The 10746-nt window shown below is 38.8% G+C and overlaps 2 protein-coding genes across 2 annotated transcripts in view; both read left to right on the forward strand.

Annotated features, from left to right (window-relative positions):
• Positions 1-546: 546 nt before the first annotated feature.
• Positions 547-4884, forward strand: fgg (fibrinogen gamma chain; the record flags this gene model as incomplete). Its single annotated transcript, XM_035659478.1, is given in 9 exon segments — positions 547-678; positions 759-806; positions 908-1091; positions 1339-1423; positions 1994-2124; positions 2518-2651; positions 3032-3216; positions 3392-3669; positions 4076-4884. Coding segments are annotated over 9 exon segments (1293 nt in total). The 5' UTR covers positions 547-615.
• A 1329-nt stretch (positions 4885-6213) lies between these two features.
• The window catches only part of plrg1 (pleiotropic regulator 1), a 5746-nt gene continuing 1213 nt past the window's right edge, over positions 6214-10746 (forward strand). Inside the window, exons 1-12 of the mRNA XM_035660830.1 lie at positions 6214-6373; positions 6591-6697; positions 7590-7726; positions 7891-7944; positions 8061-8154; positions 8264-8354; positions 8455-8553; positions 8700-8792; positions 9465-9614; positions 9694-9795; positions 10267-10369; positions 10477-10585. Coding sequence (XP_035516723.1) covers positions 6365-6373; positions 6591-6697; positions 7590-7726; positions 7891-7944; positions 8061-8154; positions 8264-8354; positions 8455-8553; positions 8700-8792; positions 9465-9614; positions 9694-9795; positions 10267-10369; positions 10477-10585 — 1148 coding nt within the window. The 5' untranslated portion in view covers positions 6214-6364. The remainder of the gene's footprint in view (positions 6374-6590; positions 6698-7589; positions 7727-7890; positions 7945-8060; positions 8155-8263; positions 8355-8454; positions 8554-8699; positions 8793-9464; positions 9615-9693; positions 9796-10266; positions 10370-10476; positions 10586-10746) is intronic.

Raw genomic sequence — 10746 nt, forward strand, 5'->3', positions numbered from 1 at the left:
AAATGAGTATTTTTCATGGACATGTTCACAAAAAACAATTTGTTCATCCAGAATTTGTTGGCACGTCTTTTTTGACAACACACTGATGTTAATGTTTTACAGGGACATGTTAAAATGACATTGTGTCTTTAATGAATGACTTACACTGTCATTTGCCTTTGACTTTATTTTATGATGAGTAAGAATGCAAATAAAATTGAGTTCTAGTCCCGGTACACAACTGACATGAGTTCAGTTTGACTGTCCAAGTCCAACAGAAAAAAATGCCACAAATAGGGAACGATAGATGAAGCTGAGTCATCATTCTTCTCTGCTTTATCATTATTACCAACATTGTGTTATAAACAAATACTCAGTTAATGGATAAGTAACAGAACTGTGTTCTGATAGCTCAACTGTCAATTACAGACCCCGTCAAATAATAATTATGGGAAATGACCTCTGTTTGAGTTGACGTTTGAGTCACAGCTTTTTCCCAACACAGTGAGTGGGATGTTTGCATATGACCCCTTATCAAGCACTGAACTGAGGACCTTGTTCAGATAAATATCCCACAGAGTCGAGCAGCTCTTCATTCTCCAAGAAGACAAGACCACAACTGGTGGCCAAAGCAGCATGGCTCCATCACTTCTTGCAGCTGTAGGAGGACTTCTGTTTCTTTTCTCCTTCTCATCAGCAGTAAGTCACTGAACTTTTCACTGATGCAGTTTTCTTGAGCATGAAAATAAAAAAATCTAAAATGTGTCTTTTTTTGGTAGCAAACCAGAGGAGACAGCATTGCATTATGCAATCCAAATGACGGCTTTGTAAGTACAGCATGCAGTCACAAATAATAAGCTTATATATTTCTGTGCTGTGGATTGTATATCTATGAACTATGTTTTACAATTGTCCTATCTGTATTCAGGGAAAGTACTGTCCTACTACATGTGGAGTGGCTGATTACATGCTGAGGTATATGCCAGAGGTGAACAAAGATTTGGATGATTTGCAACGGGATCTTGATTCAATTGCCAATTTGACCCAGGGGGCCGAGGAAACAGTTGTCTACATGAAAGATTCTGCTACTTCAGCTCAGAAGAGTTCGCCAGGTAATACGCTCATCCAAGATCATCTTCATACAACTGATGTGTTTGAATCCATCGTTTTATGACTATTTTATTTTGTTGATTTATCTAAATACCTACTTTAAATGCCTCTGTAAAAACATTTGTCAACATTTGTTTTTAAATGTGCTCTTAACTGCTGTTAATATATAAAATAATATTATAGTTATAAAGTGTATCTGTGGTTTGAAACTTCTCTGAGGTCACTACTGACATTAACACTTTATTATAGATTCTCACTTCAAAAAGTCATCAAGCATGCTGGAAGATGTTCTTCGATTTGAAAAGACCATCATCACACAGGAACAGCAAATATTGTAAGTTACCATTAGCGCTTAAATTATACCATTCGACATACCAAGTGGCGGAAAGTAACTAAGCACATTGACTCAAGTACTTAAGTAATATTTTGAGCCACTTAAACACAAAATGCTAAAAATATAAGATTTGCTTCACCTCTACCAGTTTTAATGCAAAAGTGTCCCTAAAGGCTTCAGTACTGTGTAAATTTGAATATAAAATAACACTGTTTGAGACTTTTGATACTTAGGGTTAGAACATTATAGTACAAAGTTTTTACCTGTGTTGATACTTCTCCTGGCTGCCATCGCCCTCAGGTCAATGCACACCAACCCACCTCACCCATACAGTTAGGACTGAGCACAGGTCAAGGAGCGATTTGCCACCCACGCTTCTTTCCCCTAATGTCTGAATCACTTATAATACATACATTTAAAGTCTTTGTCCAAATTTGATCGATCATTTGTTCCTTTTGCTGCTTTTTCATTTTCTTATATTCTTATTCTCGTCTTATTTTGTACATTATCATTTGATCTCCGTTGTTTCATACTGAGACATACAACTCACATTTACTTCCCTCTTTGCAGTGAACTTCAGAATTTAATTTCATCCAATGAGAGGAGAATGGCAGACTTGAAACAACTCTCCATTCAGCTCCAGCAGAAATGCAGTGAGTCCTGCAAAGAATCAGTTGAAATCCAGCCCACCACAGGAACAGGTAAAACAAAAAATCAATTTGTTCACCCTCAGGTCATTCCCATTTCACAAGAAGTGTCTCAATCATGCCTCATCTGAACAAGAGTTGTCCTTGTTCAGTGTTTGGTTACAGACTAAAATCAATATGGTGTATCAATACAAAGTAAACAGATTTGTTCTAGATGTAATTTGTTGTGACCTCATTCCAAATAAGTTATTTATACATTTTATAATGAATAGAAATGTAGACATAATTCTGTAAAAACAAATCAACATCAGGAAGAAATATGATTTCTGTCTTGTTTTATAATAAACAACACTAGTCTGCAGTGAACCAGATCATCTTTTGTGTTTTTTTGTAACATATTTAATATGTTTGTAACTTTCTTTCTTTTTCTTCCCTTTTGCCAATCAGACTGCCAGGATGTTGCAAACAAAGGTGCCACCACCAGTGGACTTTATTTTGTGAAACCAGCCAAAGCCACTGAGCAGTTCCTGGTCTATTGTGAGATTGACAGCTTTGGACGTGGCTTCACAGTAATACAGAGGGTATGCTTCACTTTATTGCCTCATGGTCAAGGATGGCTCTTCACTGTCTTCATCTTGTACTGCCTGGTTTTGTCAAAGAAGTAGACCCTACGCTCAGAAAAACGGCTTAACTGATAATAATGATTAGGGACTGGGGGACTAGGGATATATGATCAATTACTACAACTGATAAGGGAAGGGTTAGGGTCAATATAGTGAGTGTCGCCTGCCCTATTTTTCAAGCTCCCTCCTCCTAGTTTTCATCCCCTAGTGAACTACTTTTGTAAGAGTGGACTTAAAATCTATTAGAATTTGAAGAATGTTTTGTTGACAAACTGCAGAATCATGAGTCAAAATCGTGAAATTTCGTAATAAATCTTGACACTTTTTTATGTCCACAGAGACGTGACGGCAGTGTGGACTTCCACAAGGACTGGGTCCAGTACAAGCAGGGCTTTGGTTATCTCTCACCAGATGACACCACAGAGTTCTGGCTCGGCAATGAGAAGATGCATCTGCTGACTGCCAGTACCACCATCCCAACTGTGCTGAGGATAGAGCTTGTTGACTGGGAGGGCACCAAAAAGTATGTACACACTCACCCACACGCGCAATAACATATTATGTAAGAGGAGAGCAAAGAGACTCACAGGCAAGGCAAACATGACCCTGATGACACGGTTTTCCTTTGAAGAAGTAAAAAAAAAAGCAGATGTTACCAGTAGCTAACATTGATCCTCTGTGTGACCTCCTTTCTCCAGGTATGCTGACTACACCATGTTCAGAGTTGGCTCAGAGGCAGACATGTACCGTCTGACATACGGCTATTACTTTGGCGGCGATGCTGGAGATGCTTTTGATGGCTTTGACTTCGGTGATGATCCCAGTGACAAGTTCTACACGTCTCACAATGGCATGCAGTTCAGCACCCACGACAAGGACAATGACAAGTATGATGGCAACTGTGCTATGCAGGACGGCTCTGGCTGGTGGATGAACAGATGTCATGCTGCACATTTGAACGGCAAATACTATCAGGGTAAGACCACGTGACTAACACCAGTGCCAAACCATTTCATTTTGTTCACTTTGAGGCCCAATAATTCAGAAGTACATGTATGTTTTCATTAGTGTATAATCGTCTGAAAATAAGAAATGTGTCTTTGTTATCTTATCTACAAAAGAAGCAGGTTTTCTTCTACAGAGTCCACCACATTGAACCACTATGTTTTCCATAGTAACCTCTCTAACACTCTTGGAACCGAGCTGTATTTAGTTGGTTGCAATCTGCGACTTCACTGCTAGATGCCACTAAATCCTACACACTGGTCCTTTAACAAATAAGCAACCAGCACCCACATGCGCAGAGACAAACTGTTATCCAATCACATACATTTGTAAAAATCATTTGAGGTCTAATCTAAACTGTGTTCTCTTTCCTCTAGGTGGCAGGTACACAGAAAAGGATGCCGGTGAATTTGGCTACGACAACGGCATTATTTGGGTCACATGGCACAACCGCTGGTACTCCCTGAAAGAGACCACCATGAAGCTCATTCCCCTTAGCCGCATCACAGCTGGTGGACAGCAGACTGGGGTGAAGCAGTTTGGCGGACTTGGAGATGTTTAAAAAGTACACTAATACAAACGCTTGTAGTCTGTTTAGGCTGCAGTTATTATGTGTTCAGTGCAACGCCTTAAATTAAATAACAGGTCTCCATGGAAAATTCTTGACTTCATGATGTGTCCATGTTTTTCTGATCTGACCTAGCAGGACACTTTCCTTTTCTTCTTCTGTGCTATTTTGAGTACTAACTAGATGTATTTTCTTTACCAAATGGTTTGTCATTACTTCATTGGACAGTTTTAGTTGGACTGAATGGCCAGCCTGCAGACATAACATAGTAAAGTCCATGTGGCCAGCAGCTGTTTTGTAAAACAATGTGGAGACGAGACAAAAGCGCCTTGTAAAAAACTTTATCAAGAATGGTGAAATACGATATGTGTCTGAATTGACTGCAAACAATTGTACTATTTTGTCACAGTGACCGAAAATATACACAATATGGAATGCACACAACCTCATAAAATAAATACTGTCTTAAACATAAACGTTTTTTCTGCCTGTCTAATAAAATGAGACAAATTTAATAAAAAAGAACATGACTGTAGCACAGTATCAGTAACCATTAAAAAGATTAAAAATCAACTCCAGACATGTATTACGACATATACAAATAGTCTGCTTGGAACAATCACGTGTATCTGATAAATTTTTTCTGCAAAAAAAGTACAGTTTCCACACTACTCCTTCTACCTCATAAAAAATTCACAAAACTATGAATATGCAAATTGTGTTCATTTCTAAAATTTTCCTGCTGGACACAAGATGTCTCCTATATGCTGTAAAGTTGCATATGTGCACTGGTGGTTTCAAGTTTCTACATCACCTGTTCAGTGATTCTCAAAGCACTTCTAACATGAAAAACATATGAATTTAAGAGTAAGTTATTTAAAATAAATTGCTGATGATATATCTTGTAATGGGTTTTTCTTACCTCTACTTCGTGTGCAAAGATTTTCAACTTAGTTTCAACTTAATATGCTCTTCTGGATGCCTTCATTTTCAAGCACTGACTTACGCTTATTTGTTCAACAAATTACCGATGCAATGAGCCAATAAGAAGTGTTTTTTATTTTATTTTCCTCACTAAAAACTCAACGTTACAATTTACAGTTCAGCCTAGACAGGTTATTTTTATTAAATAAACTGCTTATTTTTCAGGGGCTGACCCCAGAATTAATTTGAAATAATATCTTCTAAGACTAACAGCAGGAATTATATAATTAAAATTCCTTTTTTAGTATCACAGGACAACAAAACCACTTTGTGACTGAGTTATTATAGCCAAGTTCTTATCAGAGCGTCACAGATGCCATGTTTATTTTGATCCGCATTTGGACACTTTGCAGTGTGTACTAGTAGTACTTGTCCTCATGCATCATCAATTTGATAACCAGTCCAAATTCCATCTGACTCGTTTGAGATTTGCTTGTGCCAAATGACAAATGCCTTTGTATCGCCTATTATTAGCGATAATAGTGAAAAAAGATGATTATACAGTCTCCCCAAGTCCCGAAGGTCAATAGGCGTTTCTCATAATAATTCCAGTAAAACTTGAAAGGAGAAATTTGGTCCTAAACATGATTGTTTGGTTATAGTCCTACTATGCCACAACATAGCAACAAATAAACTTTGCACCAACAAGGTACTTTTTTTTGGATTGGATAACCATTAATTGATGGGTAAACAGTCCCTGATACATGGAAAACCAAACCAAACTTTGGCCTGTGCTCACTGCAGGTTACACCCACAGACATTGCGTTCATTGTATCAATATATAGACAATAATTATCCAAGAAAATTCCAAATGTTGACATTTAGGGTATATATATATTATCCCGTGGAAAAGTAGAAAAGAAAACTGTTTTTTTAGTTGTGTTAATTTTGTTTTTGCAGAATTGTGTGATGTCTTCCTTACCGGTAGGTGGCGCTGTTAAAAATACCAGCTGCTTATTGGTGTTGTTTACGTCCGGGTCGTACGGTCGTCGGCTTGTGGTGATGGTCATGTTTTTGGGGATTGTGATACATTTCTGAGTGCGACCAAAGCTATAAACATTGGAAAAAGTATTTTCTTCAGCTGCGGTGTTTCATCCGTGTTTGTACCACCACGATGACTGAGGTAAGCCGAGGTTTGAAGTCTTTTTGTGGCTTTTTGTGCGCTCCCGCTCCGGCGCTACTAAAACGTTGGGCCCGGCTAATTCCTGAATCGCGTTACGTTTGTGACACGATTTCTCCTCTTCATACCTTTTATATATTGAATAAAGTCGTGTATGCATGTTGCCATCTATGTACTTTCTACATTTAATATAACTTAAGACAACTATTCTCTTCTACAGGATGTCCAGAAGCACTCAGTCCACACTCTGGTCTTCAGGTCTCTCAAAAGGACGCATGATATGTTTGTGTCCGATCATGCGAAATCCGTCGCCATGGATGATGAAAGGTAATTCTGGTTATTTAGATTAAAACCTGTTGCTGAAGTTTTCTGAAACTTCATTTCCTTTGTTTTCACTAGTACATTTAAAGGTCTCAACTGTTAAAACTGGTGTAAACCTTATATATACTGTCAAAACCTGTCCTTTGTCTCAAACGTTAGACTGGTCCATTTTTGACTACTTCAAGTTTTTGCTGTAGATTAGAAAACTGCGATTACTATAGAGAATAAAACAGTAAAATTGCACATATTTATATTGCTGTGATTAGGATAAACAAAATTATGTTTAGTACCTGTTATATAATATAATATTACATTGTACAATATGTGAGAAATGTGTGTAACATTTAGCAGGATCTATTGGCAGATATTTAAAATAATATTCATAGGTTTTAGCATATAATCACCTAAAAATAAGGATTGTTGCATTTTTTTGGTATATTAGAATGAGTTATTTTTTATCTACAGAGTCTGCAGTGTTGAACCACCCTGTTTCTACAGTAGCCTAGAAGGGACAAAACAAAAAGTAGTTTGTAGTAGTTTCTCCTGCAGTCTTGGAAGGCTGAGCTGTATTCAGATGGTCACAGGCTGCAACTAGATGGCGCTGAATCCTGCTCCTTTTAAAGGGTGTATTCCCAATATTAAAACATCTATCACTATATGACAAGTGCATCACATGTTTTTTCAGTATATTGATTTGTCACGTATTTTATTCTCTGGATTAACCGAGCAATTGATTTTTAATGTACATCCGTATTGAGATATAAAGCGACCGAGATAGAATCTTGTATCCATATTGCCCACTTCTGGTCAAATAACCACGTCATTGCTGTATGAGTAGAGCGAGCAGATGAGTGATATTGAAGGAAAAATGATGCATCAGTGTCTCCTGTATTTCCAGCTTCAAGATAAAGATGGGTGTGAAACTGAAAGCGGACTATGGTGCGGTTTTACACATGCCTGTCCTGAAGGAAGGAAAAGACAGAGTCTCACAGCTTCCTGGCAGTTTGCAGGGCCACCAGATCTACACACAACCAGGTGAGGAGGATAACAGTGGATTGATGCAGACATTTTATTTTCAGGCCTCCAGAAAGCCCAGTATTTAATTTTATAATTTTCAGATCATGTCCTTGTTTTCCTGAACTTTGAAGCTGTAAATCTCATTAGTGGTGTGTGGGGTTTGTTTCTTCAATGTGTTTCAGGGGATGACCCAGAATACCTGATCACTGGGACACATGCTTATCCCTCTGGACCTGGTAACTACTATGCTATTATTTTAACCCAGCTGCAGGCTTGTAGTTGTTCTGATGCCATTTAAAGAACCGTGTGGGCTTTATTGTAGTGTTTTACACCAGTGTTTTCCGTTCAACAGGAGTAGCTTTGACTGCTGACACAAAGATGCACAGGAACCCAAGTGAGGGAGGAATCCACTCTATGGCGCTGGCTTTGCCACCCTCACAAGCCAGGTAAACCTTTTTTTTCCCCCTCCACAATGTGTAAGTCGAGTCGGTTGTTGGCAGTAATTCGGCATATACACTTACATACAATAATGGTCACGTTGCTGTCGAATTTTAGGCAGGACGCAAGCCGCACTGCATCCAGCATCAGTGACATCCATCGACACGCAGGAGGAGCAGAGAGATCTCACCCTCCGTCAACGGCTATGGTAGGTCGCAGTGTATTTCCACATTGACTTGTCTTATTTAGCCCTTGCTGTAAAATCCCTGAAAGAATTACAGAGCTGATAACGAATCTGTTTATGTTAGTCGCTCATGGAGGGAGGCGGCACCAGAAATTCTTCGCTCATGAGGAAAGCACCAACCATGCCCAAACCCCAGTGGCATCCACCATGGAAACTGTTTCGGGTAACTACAATTTGTCATTACTTTTTCAATTTTTGCTGTATTTTTCTTTTATTTGTAGTTACACTTAAGGCATCAATGCCAAAGTGAGGCCTGCATCTGGGATGCGTCCTGTTATTTTTTTAAAAGTTGTACATTTTGTCTCACAGGTCATCAGTGGTCACCTTGGCTGGGTGAGGTCCATCGCTGTGGAGCCTGGGAATCAGTGGTTTGTCACAGGGTCTGCTGATAGAACCATAAAGGTGAGTAAAGCTGAAAATAACAATCATTTCCCCCGTCAGTTATTTTTTTTTTGATTCATTATTTTACTTAAATTGTCTCGATGTATAAGAACAACACAATAAAGTACGAGCACGAAAGCTCCTTTTTGACCTCCGGAGCAGCATTTTGACAAAATAATTTTAATTTAAGGTTTGAATTTACTTTCTATCCCAGAACTTTAAACCACATGTAACGGTCTTTATCAGTAAATTGAAGTTGGTTTAGGTTTGTCATGTTGTTTTATTAGATTGATCACATGATGACAACTGAGATGACTTTAACTTACTGATTCAGACGTATGATATTGGAGCGCCTATTTACAATTAATTGATTCATTATTTCTAATCTCTATAAATCACCTCTTGTATTGATAACATCCTGCTTTTATTTAATCCATTCAGCCCATTATATTTTAAGTACGTTTTTGCGAGCCTTAATGGTTGATTGCAGCATTATTAAACTCTGCTGTTAGCGACCATATATTATACATTTTCCTTTGGACCAACAAGGCACATCAAAAGCAGTCTTTTCAGTATCTGCAGCTTTTATGATAAAGTACCTCCAGCTACCTCAAGATGGCACTGAAGAGACACTATTGCTGTAAATCTTTTAAAATGCTCATGATATGACTTGATGGTTATGTGCTTTGACAGATCTGGGACCTGGCCAGTGGGAAACTGAAACTCTCCCTGACTGGACACATCAGTACAGTGCGCGGTGTGGCCGTCAGCAGTCGCAGCCCCTATCTGTTCTCCTGTGGAGAAGACAAGCAAGTCAAGTGTTGGGATCTGGAGTACAACAAGGTATGGCATTATAGTAATGAGAGAGAGGTTAATGTGATTGTTAATGTGTGCATTCTAACAATGACAATCTCTGTATTAGGTCATCAGGCACTACCACGGACACCTTAGTGCTGTGTATGATTTAGACCTACATCCAACTATTGACGTGCTGGTGACGTGCAGCAGAGATGCCACAGCGAGGGTAAGCTCATAGTTTGCATATTTGCCCTTGAATGTATGAATAATAACTTGAATAATTAGAGATTCAGGCAACATGTCTGGTCTGGTCCTGGCCACGATTTGCCGTCTGTGGTTTGAGTTCAGTTCTTTATCTCGTGTTATGATTTCAAGCATGAATAACTTCTGGCTATCAGATGTCTGCGCCTGTCACTGTATACCTATACAGCCATTGTTGAACAATGGAGCGGTAAATAATTAAGAACATACACGAATTAAAGAGAACTCCTCACTTTCACTTGGTCTTGGTGTAGATTTCTGTTGCGTGTATCCAAGTTCAAATAGCATTCATTTCTCCCAAAAGTGTCAGAATGGACTGTGTTTTGGAGAAGCCATCCTTCCATCAGAGGAATGTAGTTGAATAGGATGTGTACATAATTAAGCCTCTGCATGGCTCATCAATGAAACTATATGGATTTCCCCTCTTTCTGTGCAGGTGTGGGACATCAGGACAAAAGCTAACGTGCACACACTAACCGGCCACACCAACACTGTGGCCACAGTGAGATGTCAGGCTGCGGAACCACAAATTATCACTGGTAAACTTACGTCTAGTAATACCAAACAAATGGCTCTGTATCATTATTAAGTGTTTTAGTTCAGCTGGCTTTTAAATATTAATCAGAGCTGATTTAACCTCTCACAGGCAGCCACGATTCAACCATCAGGCTGTGGGATTTGATTGCTGGAAAAACCAGAGCAACTCTGACAAACCACAAGAAGTCTGTCCGAACTATTGTGCTGCATCCCAGACAGTAAGTTACCTCAGTCACCCAACCCCAACATGTAGTGTTTCATCAGCTAATGTTAAGTATATTGCTGAAACAATTAAGTAAGTATGCTAAACGTTAGCTGGCTTCTGCTTTTTAAGTTTTGTTGTTTTCCAGTTTTCTGTCATATTAAATAAATTAATTTG

The sequence above is a fragment of the Morone saxatilis genome, unplaced genomic scaffold, assembly GCF_004916995.1.
Source record: "Morone saxatilis isolate NCDOM2014 unplaced genomic scaffold, NCSU_SB_2.0 Contig17, whole genome shotgun sequence".
NCBI classification, from domain to species: domain Eukaryota; kingdom Metazoa; phylum Chordata; class Actinopteri; family Moronidae; genus Morone; species Morone saxatilis.